The sequence below is a fragment of the Sturnus vulgaris genome, chromosome 3, assembly GCF_052056855.1.
Source record: "Sturnus vulgaris isolate bStuVul1 chromosome 3, bStuVul1.hap1, whole genome shotgun sequence".
Classification (NCBI taxonomy): domain Eukaryota; kingdom Metazoa; phylum Chordata; class Aves; order Passeriformes; family Sturnidae; genus Sturnus; species Sturnus vulgaris.
This window is the reverse complement of record NC_142245.1, coordinates 33,212,178-33,229,034: the sequence shown is the minus strand read 5'-3', so window position 1 is coordinate 33,229,034 and position 16,857 is coordinate 33,212,178. Positions and strand designations below refer to the sequence as shown.

At 37.0% G+C, this 16,857-nt stretch overlaps 1 protein-coding gene across 3 annotated transcripts in view; it reads left to right on the top strand.

The window, feature by feature from the left end:
• AKT3 (AKT serine/threonine kinase 3) overlaps window positions 1-16,857 on the top strand; it is a 151,500-nt gene that overhangs the window by 93,083 nt on the left and 41,560 nt on the right. For all 3 annotated transcript variants that reach the window (XM_088161335.1, XM_088161334.1, XM_088161333.1), the window contains 3 exons: window positions 5,234-5,365; window positions 9,351-9,416; window positions 10,955-11,023. In XM_088161335.1, coding sequence (XP_088017461.1) covers window positions 5,234-5,365; window positions 9,351-9,416; window positions 10,955-11,023 — 267 coding nt within the window. The remainder of the gene's footprint in view (window positions 1-5,233; window positions 5,366-9,350; window positions 9,417-10,954; window positions 11,024-16,857) is intronic.

Sequence of the window (16,857 nt, the reverse complement as noted above, 5' to 3'; positions counted from 1 at the left end):
CAGCCTTGTGAGAGGCAGTGTGATTATGTGGAAGGGATTTGGGAAAGGGAAGCTCTGTTAAAGATCTAAGCACTGTTCCAAGCCTGTTTATCCTCTTAGTGGAGTACAAAACCACTGCATAGCAACACTTATTTTCCAGGTGTCAAAATTAATGCTGTCTGATGCAAGTAGTTTATCTTGAATGTGCTCTCCTTGTTCACAATACTGTGTGTTTTCCCATACAACAAAAGGGTTTGTAGGAACAGGAGTAGAAGGGTCAGTTTTGTCTCTGTCTTGCCACTTGTGCTTTAAGAAATGCTGAAATAATATGCTGGGACAGTGTATGGCCAGTGCTACAGAATATTTAATGGTTTTGGCAACAAGACAAAAGCAAAATTTGCAAAACGAAGGTGAAATGAAAAATGTTGATCTTCAACATCTAATAACAGAGCAAAATAACAGAACTAGGAAAAAATATATAAAAAAGATAATAAAGTAAGAAAAAGAAAATAATTAAAACAATTAAAACTCAGAATCCCACAGCAGATTTGTAACTGTTGGAAGATGTTAGTGAAAGATGCTCAGAAGTTTTTGGAATAAAAAATGTGAAGTGACCATTATGACAGGTAATTGCCACTACCTCCATCTTCATTGAGATTGTGAATAATAGGTCTTTTTAGCTGTTTCTGTTTTGTAGAAATGTCTTTGAAAAGCTATTGTTTAAGATTTCATAGTTGTTAATGTAATCAGAACCATTTCAGTTGTAATGACTTAATGAATTTTTATTGCCTTTTTTTTTTTGGTTTCGGAGTTTTTTTGGGGTTTTTTGGATTTCTTTCCTTTCAGGGATTTTTACACAATGTGTCCTTTTTTGACAAAAGCTTGTTTTGTCACCTGATGTTACATCTAAGCCCAGTGAATTTTGCTTGTGCATGCACCAGATGGTATACATATGAGTAGAAGAGCATAATCAGATTAAGAGACAAGACAGAGAGGAGTTGGGCCTGTTCTTCTCTGAAAAGGTAGTGAAAAGAAAACAGCCTTTAGGATGTGAAACTTGATTCGAATAGATGCGATGGCTACACCCTGCTTAGATTAGCTGGAAGAACCAGAGGCACCTCTTCTTTTTCCCAATTTTTAAAAATGGTGTCAGCATGCATTTTGAGTTTTACATATCACTAAAATGTGTAATACTCAAAATTCTTACAAACTACTTTTATTTCTTACCGTACTATTACTTCTTAGTAGAGTTTTTCCCTGATGAAATCAGATGAAAACTCCACGTGGTCTAATCATTGTGCACATCAGGAATTAAAAAAAAAAATGTTAGTTTCTTTGGTAGGATTTTTCAGCAGTTATATTAGGGTGTATTTTTTTGAACAGATCATCCATAGGGATGGTGTGTTTAGATGGTCAACAGATATTCCCTTAGGGGAGTAAACAGGTTTTATAGAAGGCTGAACATCATAATGTTTTTTTTGTTAGTGAGGTCTCCTGTGGCTTCATTGCTTTTCTTCGTTTACAAATTTGATTTCCGGGATGCAGGATGAATAAAGAACAGATTTTTCAGAGGAAACCTAAAAGTAATGTAATGAAGAAAAAGATTCAAAACTTGGAGTACAGTAGGAATAAAAACTAGGGAAAATCATGAAAGAGAAAGAATCCAATCTTATGGGAGCCTCCAAAGTTACCATCTTCCCTCAGGTTTAGGAAGTATTTCCATTTTTCCACCAGTTTTCAGTACACCCCTAGCTATGGCATCTGTGTTTTTATCTCTCAAGGCCTTGTGTTCTTTGGCAGACTTTTTGAGTCACCCTGCACTGCATATCATCTTTAAGTGTTCTGCTAAGCTTCTAAGGAATGAGAGCATCAGGAGACTTTATTCTTAGCACTAACACTACCACCATAATGTGCTGTTAAGCCATGGCTCAAAATCTTGCAAACCTATTACCTTTCTCTTATAAATATACATATATTTTTAAATTGTCTTTACTGAGCTTGCATCTAGATTCATGACTGCTTTGCTGAACATTATGTAAGCAAATTTTGGGCAAATCAGTCTTGCAATTCAACTGACTAGCTGGCCTTAGCATCAAATCCACGTCTGCAATCAGCTGAGTCGAGATCCTCCTTCTGTGTATGGGCAAAGGGCAGCTTTTCTGACCTGGTTTTATTCAGACTCTGATGGTCGCTCTCTAATTCCAGTGTCTTAGAGAAAATCAGAAATGTTGGAGATATGACTCCTTTGAGGCTGCTTGTGATGTCATAAATTTGTGACTGTTAAAGGGATAAGTTGTTGCAGTCACTAGCTCAGTATTTTTTTATCAGCCATTTTTTCATGTCAGGGAACACGATCGCTTATGACTGAAGGATTCTGCCCTGAATTACTCATCTTCTGCCTGAATTGGGGTTTGGGTGCATTTTTAATTTTTCATGGGTTTTTGTCAATATTTACTGCTTTTGCTCAAAGGCAGTTGTTTTCTGCTTGATGGTTGTCACAGAACCATCGAGTAGATAACCTGACTTTCCAAAGTACTGAACTGAAAGTGATCACTGAGAAGTCTTACCTTTAGTTGATTGAATACAAGGAGCCACACAGTGTTGTGATTACAGCTTTGCATGCTACATCCTGCACTGTGAGTTATCACACATTAGAGTAGTTTTTGGAAAAGTTGACTCTTCAAGGATTTGTCAGTACTAATAAACTGTTAACTTTACACTCAGTTGTGTAAAGTGAGTTTGCTTTAGGTAAAAACTATACAGAGCCTTTGAAATCTCTGTTACCCATATTTCTTGCTGGGATAAATGCAGTTTTGTTCCTCCTGTTGTGAGGTGGTTTGGGCAGCAAAGCAAGATCTAGTCCTTCAAAATGAGCATCAAGGTTAGTTTGCTTAGATGCTACCGATCAACAATGAGATGGGAAAAAGATTTAATTCCTATTGATATAGCTAGAAAATTGATATATGGGAAACATCTTCTCCTTAATAAAGCTTTGAAACATCCAGGTATCCAGGTATTAAATGGAATGTTGAAGACCATTTGCAGGTTTGAAGTTGCAGGTTGAACACTTTAAAGATAAGGAATTGTGCATTAATGTGGTGGATGGAACTTCAGTTCTAACTCTTATGTGAGTAGACTGCAAACTGACTCTGAGTGAACAAATGCATGAATTACTTTCAGAGTTTGTCAACAGCAAATTCAGATCTACAGTAATAGTATCATGCACTTGGGCTTAAAGGAATAAATAATTTCAGAAGGTAATTTTACCCTTTATTCTTTTGCACAAGTGAATATATTTTGCTGCCACTTCTTGTGACTGCACACCAGGGATATGCCCAATGCCTCAGCACCTGGAATGTGTGTGAAATATGTATGTAGGCAGTGTTAAGAGGTATTTCTGGTAGAGATAAGGAAAGTGCTAATTCTCTTGTGGAAAATACAAGTAGTTTATCCAGAACAGCAACTGCCTGAGGCCACGAGTAGTGATAGAAAGAGACACTTAGAAGATGAAAGATAAGGGATGATCTTTTTCTCTAACAAAACAGGATTAAGTATATTTAACTTAGCAACACTGAGATTCAGAGTATAATTACTCTTTAAAAATGTTTTGAGGTGTGCTTGTTATAAAGGAAGAAAGGTCATTGATACTGAGGGACAGTGCTATAACAAGAATAGGTGAGTGTATTTCCTTTCAGAATTTTTTAGTGCTTTTCTCCAGTTGCACAACTTGATGGTTTTGTGGTGCTGCAATCAAGCCAGGAACAGAGCACACTGAAAGATGTGCTGTAGAAGCACACAGTGATTGGCCAAATAAATTCTGCTGTCAATTCAAGGCAGCCCTGTGCAGTCACTGTGCTCTCAGTATTGTTCTGTTTTTTCTCTACATCTTCATCTTTGCATATAATGCATAGACCATGGAGTTGATGCTTCTGAACTGTCTGTGAAATGAACTTGTATAACTAAGAGGATTATTGACTCAAACTTTGGGCTTGTACCCAAAGTACTGCTGTACTGCTTTGGGATCTGAGATCATCTGGTAATATTCTTAACATGTGTGGCACGCCAGTTGAGCTGATAAACCTACTAAGACTCTATTTGTCTGTTGATGGAACCAGCTCTTGGATGTACTGTGTTCAACCTGCAAGACTATGGCAGTAACAATCACAGGAAAGATGAAAACTTGCCACCTCCTCCTTTTCAGAGCCAGATTGATTAATGTAAATACCATGTAATTGTAATCTGTACTGAAATTTTAAAAAGTGTAATTCAAATGCAAAGGCTGCTGTGAAGTCTTACAGATACAGTATTTCAGTGAGGATCATGTATGCTTCAAAAAAGCCATCAGTGCAGTGGTTGGTGTTATGCAAAACCTATTGATACACCATGTTTGTGTCCCTGGTAATGCAGGAGTTGATTAACTTTCTGAAATGTGGTGCATTCTTGAAATGCTGCTTTAGGCTAAGGCTTTGTACTGTGTGTGCTTCATAAATATAAACGTGTGTCCAGTACTTGGCTTTAGAGAATTATAATAATACTACTGAACTGTTTATCCTGGTGGTTTAATGACAGCAGTTCTTTGCCTCGGTCAACAGCAGCAAGACCAGTGTTGTCTGGGCACTCAGCCCTTCCCTGAACTGGAAGACAGGGAGGGGAAGCAGAATGATACCCCTATAATCCAAGAGGAAAGGTTCAGTGATTTGATCCACGCTGTAATTTGTCCAGAGAGGGGCAACAGAGCTGGCAAAGTGTGCAGGGCAAAGTTTTATGAGGAGGAGCTGAGGGAGCTGGGGATGTTTAGCCTGGAGAAAGTCTCAGAGGGGACCTTATTGTTGTCTACAACTGCCTGAAGGGAGGGTATAGCCAGAGAAGGGGGATTGGTCTCTTTTCCCGAGTAAGAAGGGATAGAATGAGAGTGGCCTCAAGTTGTTCCAGGGGAGGTTTAGAGTGGATATTAGGAAAAATTTCTCCATTGAAAGAGTTGTCAATCATTGAAACAGGATGTCCAGGAAAATGGCAGTCACCATACCTATTTAGAAGACATGTAGATGTGGCATTTAGGGACTAGTGGCAGACTTGGTAGTGTTGGATTAACAGCAGGACTTGACAATCTTAAAGGTCTTTCACAACATAAACAATTCTATGATTACAAACCTATTTTTGTAAACTGTTCTTATTTTATCAGTAACAGGGTTTGGTTATATGTTGGAACTGGATAACCTAAGTCTTGCTAATCCTTGTTCTTTGCTCCATATAGACAATGAATGATTTTGACTACTTAAAACTACTGGGCAAAGGCACATTTGGCAAAGTTATCCTGGTCCGAGAGAAGGCTAGTGGCAAATACTACGCTATGAAGATTTTGAAAAAAGAAGTAATTATTGCAAAGGTAAGAAAGGCTATATTTTTAATATTGGGTCATTTTAAAGAATGGAATAATCATATTTAATACATAAGGTGTATTGATTTTTTATGATAACTTAGTTTGATAGAAGTTTGTGTGCATCTTCAGAAAACAAGAATGCAAAAAAACTCACGTATAACCATTTTGCATGCCTTTTCCCAGTATTTTATAATCTAGAATGTGCTGAAACACTGAGAGGGTTTATTGACCAGGAGGATAATGCAATCTGAGTTGATACAACAAAAAGTACATTGTGGGGCATATTGGATACTTCACTTTTTTTCTGAGTCAATCACAGGTTTATTCAGAGAACACATTTAATGTAATGGGCCTGTGCTCTGTTCCTGCTATATTGTAAAAGAGTGATATGCATGGACTAATGATTCCATTTTTTCAGTTTCTGAGAAATAAGGAAAGTCTGAAGCTAATATCTGTAGTTATGGTTTAAACTGTCATTGTCCAATCAATTAAACTAGATTAGTGTCACTGGCTCTTGTGCTTGGTTACAATATCACTCAAGCTTAAATAACGATAATCTACTCTGAGCCTTGTTTCTAGCAGTTCTGAAGCATTGAATCCCACTTCCACAGAACAAGTTGAAAGCAAGAAACCCACATGCATATAGAAACATAAGACACAATTAAAAATAATCCCAATTATTAAATGAGGATGTTTTGAGGGATGTGGGTCCGACTGATATTTTTGAATGCAGTATCAGTATCCATAAAAACTGAATGTGAATGGGTAAATGCTGTTTTACATATATTAAATATTAAAATATCCTTCAGATTTGTATTATTTTCCTATTGACCTATGAAAACGGGCTTACAAGAGTTTTACAGTCTGTATTCATTGTCTGTCACTCACTTTCTAATAGCTTTAGAATGTGTAGATGAGTTGCAATTAAATTTGGCAGAGGAGTGGAGGCTCAAAGACAATTATATTTCTTTGAATATCATTAAAACTAGCCCTGCTACAGAGGGAGATACTTAAATTTATGTCTTCAGCAGTGAAGAGACTGACCTATGAGTTCTTCGTGCCCTCAGCAGCTGTCTTGTGTGCAGTGGCAGCCTGGTCAGCGTGTGCATGGTTTGGGCTAACAGCAGCAGAGTGCCCTCTGTTCATTGTCAGGAGATCCAGAAGAGCAGAGGGTATTGCTGCTGTACTCCCCTGATTCTGCATGGGAAGGAGCACCTCAGTGGCCCTCCTTGTTAGACCTGGCAGCAATCTCTGTGCTTTGCCCTGTGGGGCTCAGAGCCTGTCTGGTTGCTGTGTGCTGAGCCTCAGGCTCCAGCCTGACATCCTTGACCAGTGTTCTGCTCACCCCTGGCATCTGGGCATTCTCAGATGATCTTGTGAGCTCCTTTGCTGCAGCTGCTTGTTTGTATTCTTGCAGCCTTCAGAGCATTTCAGCTTGTTTCTTGGTATTAATAACATACCAAACAGATTTTTAGATTTTAGGGTTTTTCTAATTACTTTGTTGTCTGCTACAATATCACTGACGTTTTAGAATTGATTTAAGCTGATTATTGGGTAACTTTGTCTAAGGTGAGCAAAAAAATCTTGTTTATAGATGTATTAAGGGAGAGAAGTTTTGAAGAAGTTAGAGATGGAACTGTATAAGTTTGAATTTAGCTGTCTAGCCCAGTCAGGCTGTGAGCATTCTATGGGGCTTTTCAATAGCATTTAACTCTAGAGATCAGTGCTATGGATATGGTCACTAGGTAGAATAGATCTGCAGTCCAAATTCAGCATGTAAGTGATGTAATATACACTCTAGAATCACAAGATGGCTTTGGTTGGAAGGCACCTAAAAGATCATCTTGTTCCAATCCCCCTGCTGTGGGCAGGGACACCTTCCACTACACCAAGTTCCTGAAAGCCCCATCCAACCTGGCCTTGATCACCTCCAGGGATGGGACATGCACAGTTTCTCTGGGCAGCCTGTTCCCAGTGTCTCACCACTCTCTCAGTAAAGAATTTCTTCCTAAAATTTCATTTATATCTCCATTTCCTCTTGTTTGTCCTGTTGCCACCTACCTGTGAAAAAAGTAGCCCTATAGTAGGTTATACCCCTAAGCACAGTATGAAGCAGAAAAGTGGTGCATTGACAGCTGTATAGCATCTGTCCAGTTCAGATTAAATCTGTTTATCCTGTTTACATGACAGATTAATACTACACTTACATGGAAATTACTACCAGTATTACAGACTCATGAAACAATTCCAGAAAAACTGACCATTGCCAGCTTTTTATGCCATATATCTGGTGAACCACAGAGATTTAAAAATAAACAAATAAATGAACCTTTATGCTTGTTTTTCTCCTTAAAGTTATTTTTTTGTTCTTGTTGGTTTTGTTTCTTTTTTTTTTGGGGGGGGGTGGTGTTGTTTTTGTTTTTGTGTTTCCCCCTGTATGTCGTTGTAGTGTATATACTTAATGTTGCACTGCTCTTCAACTAAATGGCATCATAATTTACTACCACTGACTCTGTTGTTGTTGTTCAACTTCCTATTTTGACAATTTTTAAAATCTAATTTAAAACTCCTGACATCTGTGTTTACTTTCTAGTTTAATAATACCTTATCTTCAGAGCATAGTCTGATAAGCATGTGTGTAGTACAATAATGTTATATTGGTGTTATGTGTGGCAATAATAACGTGTACTCTGACTAAATGTATTTACTTCTGTAGGATTACAGTTGAAGTTTGAGTCACACCAGGGTAGTCTTTAGTTCTGTGTGACGTGAAGCTCAGCACTACAGAAAATGGTGTCACCCTCCCAGTGGCTCCTGGGTGCTTCAGGCCTGGTCCCTGGCAACCTGGGCCGGGGGATTCAAAGCCTGCATTACATGCAGAATTGTATAAAATGGCTGTGTATTCATACTGTGAACCCCCTGAGAGCTGTGCCCTTCTCCCTAGCCCTCAGGAGCTGCGGGTGTCGCAGCTCAGGGTCAGCCCTCTGCCCGCCATCGTGGTCCCCTCAGCTCTGCCCTGCCCTGCCCGGCCCGGCCCGGCCCTGCCCTGCCCTGCCCGGCCCTGCCCGGCCCTGCCTGTCTCTGCCCGGCTCTGGTCTCTGCAGCCTGGGGCTGTCAGGGGCCACAGTCACTCCCCTGGCACTCGTTGTCACCCCCAGGCTCCCTCTTTGTCCCCTGCACGCTGCCCACCCCAGGGGCTGTGGGAGGGCCTGTGGAGGGAGCCGGGAGCAAACATGGATGGGCTTGCCAGGAAGCAAACATCCACAGCCACTGGCTTAGTTTCCTTCTCTCACTTTGGTACAGAGCTTGTTTTTCTCTTTCCCGTTCAGGCTCGCAGACAGGACAGTGTCACTGACTCTCTCCAAAGGGCCCCTTTTCCAATTTGTGGCTGGAAATGAGTTGGGGGTTGTGTGGACGTCTCCCATTCCCAAGGACAAGGCCAATGTCCTTAGGAATGCTCAGCCTGGTCAGACGAGCAGTGCTCACCACTGGGCTCCTAAGGACAGCTTGGGTGGATAAAAACAAAACCAGCACCAAACCAAGTGAAAATTTAAAAGCAGAAAACTTGACTTTAGTGAACACTTGGCTAAATGAGACTGGGTTTTGTATTTGCCTGTCAGTTACTCTGTGTGTATGTGTCTTGCACATTGGTTTAGTCTCTCTGCAGATACATTGTTCAGGTGATTCATACCAGAACTGTGAAGTTGTGATGACTTATGTTTTTAAGCTATCAAATCCAATATTATAATTTCTTTCTTCTCTGAATTGTATGTAAAGACTTCATTTTAAAGCAAGAAAAAAAGAAAACAAAATACAATATCTTAAATCAGTTTCTTGTTAAATATTTCCTTAAAAAATGTGAAGATTCATTCATTTTTCAAAAACACACTAGCTTTCTCTTTTTGAAAATGTTGACCTTTTCCTTTTAATTAATTTAATAAAAATGGTATATCTTAATTCAGACCTACTTCTTCTCCTCTCTATTTCTCAGGATGAAGTGGCTCATACTCTTACAGAAAGCAGAGTATTGAAAAACACCAGACACCCTTTTTTAACAGTAAGTATTGGGAATTAGTTTTAAGTACATTAGCAGGTAATATTTAACATCCTTTATTTGAACATATTTTACAAATTTTGAATTCTTTCCATTGATGATTTGGAAACAATCAATAGCTATCTGGTGCTTATGATATCCTTTATCAGGATATATAATTAAGAATTCAGAAATAAAGTTTCTAATAAATTTGTAAAGCTTTACTGTACTGAAAATAAATTTAATTGTAGAACTGTGTAATTGTTATGCAATTTTTTGCAGTTTTTTATATAAACACTTCTAAAATAAAAGTTATTAATTTCACAGAGGTGTAAGCATTTTTTACCAAGAAAATTTCAGCAAGAATGCACTAAAACAATAAAAATAACTATTTATTCAAAATAAGTAGCTTAAAGAGCCACAAAACTGAAACCCCATTACCTTTGTCTTCATATGGTTAATATTTAATAGAAGGAAAGACTGAAAAGGTGAAAATTTTGGGACTCATGACAAATTATGATTAATTGATTTAACTTTAAAGTAATTCTGATTCCTCTTGTTTGAGAATATATTAAAAAATACTCCCCCTTATTTCAAAATATAATGAACATGCTTTATGAGACAGGGAATTTTTTTGTATTAAAATTTCAAAGTATAGCATGGAAGCTTTCCTATTTAGAAAAACTTAACAGTTTTGGAAAGCAGAAGATTGCATTTGCATTGGTGGGCCAATATATTCTTGGAAATCCAGTAAAGATGAGAGAGATCCTGCAGTGTTTCTTGAATTAGAGTGTAATGGTAAGCTGGAGTAGGGGTACCTCCCATCAAAAATGCAAAATGGTACTGCATTTGTATCTTCTTATCTTTCTGTTATTCTTCAGCAAGTTTTATATTGAGACATGCAGTTTAGTCACATGTTGTTCTACTACATTTCATTTTTTTAGGCCGTCTTTATATCTGTAGATTTTCTGTGGTATCATTGATAAGTCAACGTTGATAAATCAAAAATTTTAATTAAGATCATAACATCTGTTGCAACTTTAAAATTATATGGAAATTAATATATTAATTTGGCACTTAGCATTCTTAACATTCCATAATATGAAACTAGACAGTTCTTGCTTTGGAAATGAAAGCATGCTGGATGTTAAGATGACTTCTAAGATTTCATTTGAAAAAGAATATGATGATCTCTCTCTTCATGGGCACTGTGGAAGTGGACATCATAAAGTAGAGTGAGTGGAAATAGCTGGTAATGTGTATAGCAGTAAGAAATGAAGTATGAAATTGTGGTTTTTAGTAGCCATTTAATACTTTATTGTAATATGCATGATGTTTTCATATCAGTGGGCATGAAGCAGAGATGAAGAAACACTTGAAAGTTTTTGTGTTATTTCATCTCAAGCTCCAGATAAAAAATAACACTTTTAATTACTCTTTAAAATTCTTACCAAAATCAGAATTTTCTACTTAAAAAGATAAAATTTTGTTACAGTTTAAGTGCAAGCAATTGGGTTAATATAATATAATAATTGGTTTGATTTTGCTGTTTTCTTTGCAAGTCCTTGAAATACTCCTTCCAGACAAAGGATCGTTTGTGTTTTGTGATGGAGTATGTTAACGGTGGAGAGGTAAGTTTAAGAAAGATGTTCTGCACTTGTAACAGTAAGGCTGTCACTGGATTGCACTTTTTAGGTTATATTTTTTCTATGCCTTTTTGCTTTCTAGTATCATTAAAGGGCTTTTATAAAAAACCCTGTTTTATTAAAAAAAACAGTTGACCCGTTTTTATAACTTTTCTATCAAAACTTGTTCCTCTTCTGAAAAAATTAGACTTCTGTATAGCAAGAGATAATGCTAGAAAAATAATTACATATACTTGCTTATTGTTCTTTTTATTTAAGCATATTATAGCATGTTCTGGCATGAAACAGTCATAATCCAGTGTAAACAAGCAAAAATAACGTTGATGAGTGTTACTTTTGTTCTAATATGAAATGTGTGCTCTTTCTGCTATTACTATTACAAATATCTATTGGAAAAGAGTAGAGCATTCATATTTTCTTTGCTTGCCTCCACTTCACTTGCTGTGTACTCTGGAAATTTCAGCTAAAGTGCTAAACTTCTTAGAGTGTTGTTAGCTTTGGAGCCATTGCTGTCCTCCAGCTGTTTACTAAAGAATGAAATATCAAAAATGATACCCAGCAAATGGAATTAGAGAACTGCAATCAAAGAAGAGGGCTTTTATCTACCTTTTAGATGCTGTTTGCTATTCAGACTGTGTCTTGTTACAATATGAACTGGGGGATTTTCCCTGTTTTGTCAACTATAAGCTTCATGGCAATGTTGAAAGACTAAGTGTTTCCACTAGGAATTTTTATTAAAAACCTTTCTTCATTCAAGAATTGCTGTGGCATGATACATGGTGTTTTGCATTATGTTTTAGCTGTCTTCCCCTGCAATAAAAATGTGCTTAGCTATAAACCCAATGCCTGCAGTCCATTGGATCCCAACTTGTCCTTGACCATCCTCTACCAGCCATGCCTAAATGTGGTGCTATAGGGTTCTCATATGGGAGGATGGCTTGTTTAACTCAATGTATAAACCCAGTTCTGCACATCACAGGTGTTGAACCAGATACAAAAATCTCCCTCAGCAGTAAAGGGATAACAGCCTTTTCTTGGACACTTAGCTGGCTTATTTGACATTGAATTTATATCACCAATATGAAGTCAATGCTGTCTGCAATGAGTTTTAAGTATTGTCTTATAAACTAGTTAATTCTTCATGCTTTTCCTCTGTCTTACTGCATTATAATATCTGGGAGACAGTTTGACAGTATGTTTTTAACATCATCCTGTAATGTAGCTATTTGTCTTTTTGAAAGGTACTTTTCCATCCTGTTTGGATGCAGAGCAGAGCCCACAGAGGACGTTTTCAACTCCTTTCTTATGACTGAGGATGCTCTGACTGTATTTTGGTCAATTGTAGTTTAGTCCATGCATTTCTCTGCATTGGGTGGTGCAACTTCATGGCTATGACTGCAAGTGTTGTGTGTCATGGGTTTGTGGGTGGCAGCCTGCTTTTGCTTTGGGGATTTCAGCAATTCCAGTGTACTCGTGCCAGGATTGGGCTATTTTCTGCCAGGTATGATGCTGCTGTTTGTCAGTGTTGCTCATGTACTTTGCTGATGGTTCTCTAATTCAACAAAGCTAACTCTGAAGTTTTGCCACAGTGGGAAAAAATGGCTTTTTGAGAGTAGGCAGTGTTCTTTGAGGAAACTCTCTTGATTTGCACATGTGCTTCTCTTGGACTAGAGATCTGGAATAGTGAGTTGGACAAATTGTCTTTTATAATAGGAAAATCTTTAATCTTACCAAATTTTCTTGTGAATTTCAGACTTTAGTCAGAGTCTTCCAAAAAATACAGAGGATTTAATATTTGTAAAAATAGCCTTGTTATTAACTCAGAGTTACTGAAAATAAGTTGCTCAAAATTTAGCCAGTCTTTTAGCTTATATGATACACAGACCTTTTTCTTTTGCTGCTTCTATCTACTATTCTGTCTGTGTTCCAAGGAAATTACATTTCCCTATGTATTCTGACTGTTGGAGGTGTTGAAAACTCATCTTTCTTTTAGTTTTATCCTTTTAGTGGGGAATTGACCATAGATGTACCATATTGCTTTTGATTTTCTCCATTGCTGTGCTACCTTCAGTGTGTTTTCAGTTTAAAATTCATTCAGATGACATATTTCTTTTTAGGTAAACTGTTGTGTCTGAATCAATTTGTCGGGAATTTTCATAGATTATGTCTTTCAGGAGCACTATTACTCAAACAATTCTCCTCATGAAGGAGTTTTTGAAGGCTGGATACATATTCTTGTCTCCTACCCAGGTGAAAGCAAGAAAATGCCACAATTTAGGCTTCTGCCCTAGTACAGTAATAAAAACTGGTCAGTAGTAGGAGTCTTTGCTTCCTCTTTCTATGAGTAGAAAGGAAAACAATCAAGGAAAGGGGCACAGAACTTCATACTGGAGGAGAAGTAGTTGTGTTAAATGACTGTAAGCAAGAATCTTTTGCATCTATTAAAAATCTAGATCCATGGTGAAGTTGATATCCCTCCATAACAGTAACAATTTATCTTTGCCCTACCTTGCCTATTTAACTTCAAGTCGGGCTCAGTTAATAAGAGAACATGTTACAATGAAAATGTAACTGCAGCTGTTTTACTGGTCTGTGTGTGTGCTCTTGTACTGTGCATGAAGCATTACTGTAAAGAGTTCTCCTTTGGATTCCATTAAAATAACCCCAGCATGTTATGTATTTTAATGTACTAAAGGAAACCATTAGAGGATTTTTTTTCCTAAACAGATTATTCAGATGAAAATATTGAATATGTTTTCCTTATACTGAGAATGTTTTTTCTGCTGCCAAACACCCAATCTTGAAATAATTGTTGTGGGCCAAAAGCTTAATTTTGTCTTCATTTGATTTTACTTTTAGACTCTGTGGGTGAAATGTTTACCAATGTCTATTGATCATAAACTATGTTGCAGTGTATAGCTAGAAGGATAAGTCTGCCACTGTAATTACTTCTCAATACCTTTGTTGTACTGAAGGAATTATGTTAAAGTAGCATTAAGAAATTGAAGTTTGGTTTTTAGAAAAAGAATATTCATCTGGCTTAGCTGAGTTGACCAAATGGCTCTTTATTTTTGGGAAATACTTTGGAGTGTATGTTTCCCAGTTTTTATTTCTAGTATTTTGCTTTAAAGGTTAAAAATGTTTTATGTTTAAGTCTATGACATACATTACTCTGCAGAGTACACTGATTCAGCTGGCTAATAAGTTGATTAACTTCCTCACTCTGCATTTAAGGATAATTCCAGATTCCGTACTTTGTAACAAACTTAATTGGTAATTATGTGTAGAATAAAATTAGACCCTAAAATTTGTTCAGATGGTTCTCCACGTAAGAATTCTGAATCTCTGTTCCTCATGGCATTTTTGTTTCACAGCTCTTCAATTCAATAAGCAGGAGAGAACTAAATGGCTTGTTGTAATTGAACAAGTACTATTACTGTCTAGGAAAAAAAAAAAATAAGACAGAGGATTTACAACCTACTTAATAAAAAATAAGTAAACAAGAGAATGTTCCTTAGCCTTAAATTGTGATAGTCCATGATAAGGGTGCTGTATTTCTTTGGGTATAGAATGTGCCAAGAAGCAATACAAAGTCTGAAACAATAAATAAATAATTTGGAATTTCAAATACTTGCTACTTCAAGTATTTTGCAAAACCAACACTCAAATACAAAATGCAGAGCTGAGCAAACCCAGAACACAGCAGCAAGAGCCAAACATTCAACTTATAACATGCTAAGTAGGTCACTAGTGTGTGTACAACTTTAACATATCAATTGATACAAGGCTGTGTCTTTTATATATTTGGCATGCTTGGATCTGCAGCTGAATATATTTCTATGTTTGATCTTCGCTTAAATTTTTCCATTAAATTTTTTTATTAGGAAAAACCCCATGACAGCATTGTTGTTCAGTTTTTAAAGGCATACCAGGAAATTTGTAGCTCCAGTCTTCACTGTAACAATAGCACCCTCGTGTATGCCATCAAAAATGTTATGTGCAAAATGGCTTTCTTTGTGCCAAATCTATTTCTATTGCAATTCCAGTGATTTTATTGCACATATTAAATAACTGTAAATCAATAAATAGTGAAAATGTTGGAAACCATTTCTTAACCTTCCATCACATTTCTTCTTTTCCTTCTTTGACTTAATAAATACAATCTTGTTCAGACAATTGTAAATAGAACGCAGTGGCAGAATTATTCTGAAATAGTCAACCAGCTAAATAATTAGCTGAAAATTATGCAGTAATCCCCCTGTAATCTCCCTGCTTTCCCTATTATAATTTTAGAATCTGCTTAATATCTTTAGCATATATCTGAGTGTATGAATGTGCCTTTAATGTGCATTTTTGTATCTAAATGTATGTTCTTCATTCAAAACTAGCAAGTATGGTTTGGTGACAGCTCTGTTAGGTGCTATAATAATGTGAAGAAGAGTGACTGTAGTGTCACATATACATTAAAATAAGCTGACTCAGAAGCTCACAGTTTCTTCAACAAACACAACTGTCGTTAGTTGTTTCTAGCTGGTCATTTTTCTTTGAAGTTCGTATTTTTAATTAATATCAATAATCTTGTTGGAAATAAACACTAAGGAAAGTAAATTTTTTTGTATGTTAATTTGTCAGGCTATCAACTTTCAGATTCAGGTTTGGGACACTTTTTAAATGGAAACTAAAACAACACAAGTATCCTGAAGTTTTAGAATTTTCTAAGGCTGCTGTTCAGCTACTAGATTAGTCTCTTTCAAACAGAAAATTGCAATAGTCCTTTAGAATAGATATGAAATGTAGGGCTGACTGGAAGTTACAAATTTTCGGAGTGTTGACCTATATTTTTAATTACTTTTACTCTGTCCAAACAACAACAACAAAAAAACAAAACAAACCCCACTCTTAAAAATGAGTAGCACTAGTTCATTATTTATGAAAGAGACCATGAAACAGACATAAAGGAATAAATTACATAGATTTTGTATTTTGCTTTATGTGAATGAGATTCTTCTTAGTGGTCTTTGCTTTCTATTTAAATACTACAGAAATATGTGGGAAGGACCACACCAACTGGGAAGTGTACTTGTTCTTTTCCCAGTCTGGTAATACATGAGGCATTTCATGAAGTCAGACTTGGTTGCTTAGTGTGGATGGGTCTTGTGATTGCACTGACCACTAGTGAGCCATCAGTACAGAGAGCAAGTCACTACAGAGAGGGCTCATGTCCCACCAGGGACTGGGTGCCTGAACAGGTGAGCAACAGGAGCAACAGGCACACCTGCAAAATAAAGATTCCCCCTTGTCATGCAGGTTGGCCATTTTTATACAGGGTGTCTTGAGCACTGGAAAGGTAGTTGAAAGGAGAATCCAGATACAATGAACAAAATTTTAAGTATCTTCTTTAAATCATAGTGCAGTTTCTGTATTCTGTGAAGTCTCTGCTTATACAGATCTATTCTACCAAAAGGCTCAGTTTACTGAGAATTTTGTTTAGGCTAAGACAAAAGCGATACACCTCTTATTACGAATTACAGCTCTGAGAAAAGAAGTTGGTTTCTAGTTCACAGCAGTGACTTTTTACTTATGCTTTGAAAAGTCACAGAATTATCAAAGTTTGAAGCAACCTTCAATATTGTTTAGTCCAACCATCAACCCAGCACCACCAGAATTGCCCCTAAACCCTATCCTCAAGTGCCATGTCCAGAAGTCCACCCACTGAAAACAACTGCTGTAATTCCTGCACTGTTCTGGGCCATGTGAATAGAGTAGGTTTTCTAAGGCATAAAATAGGATGTGATACAGACAGATTAAGCACATCATTG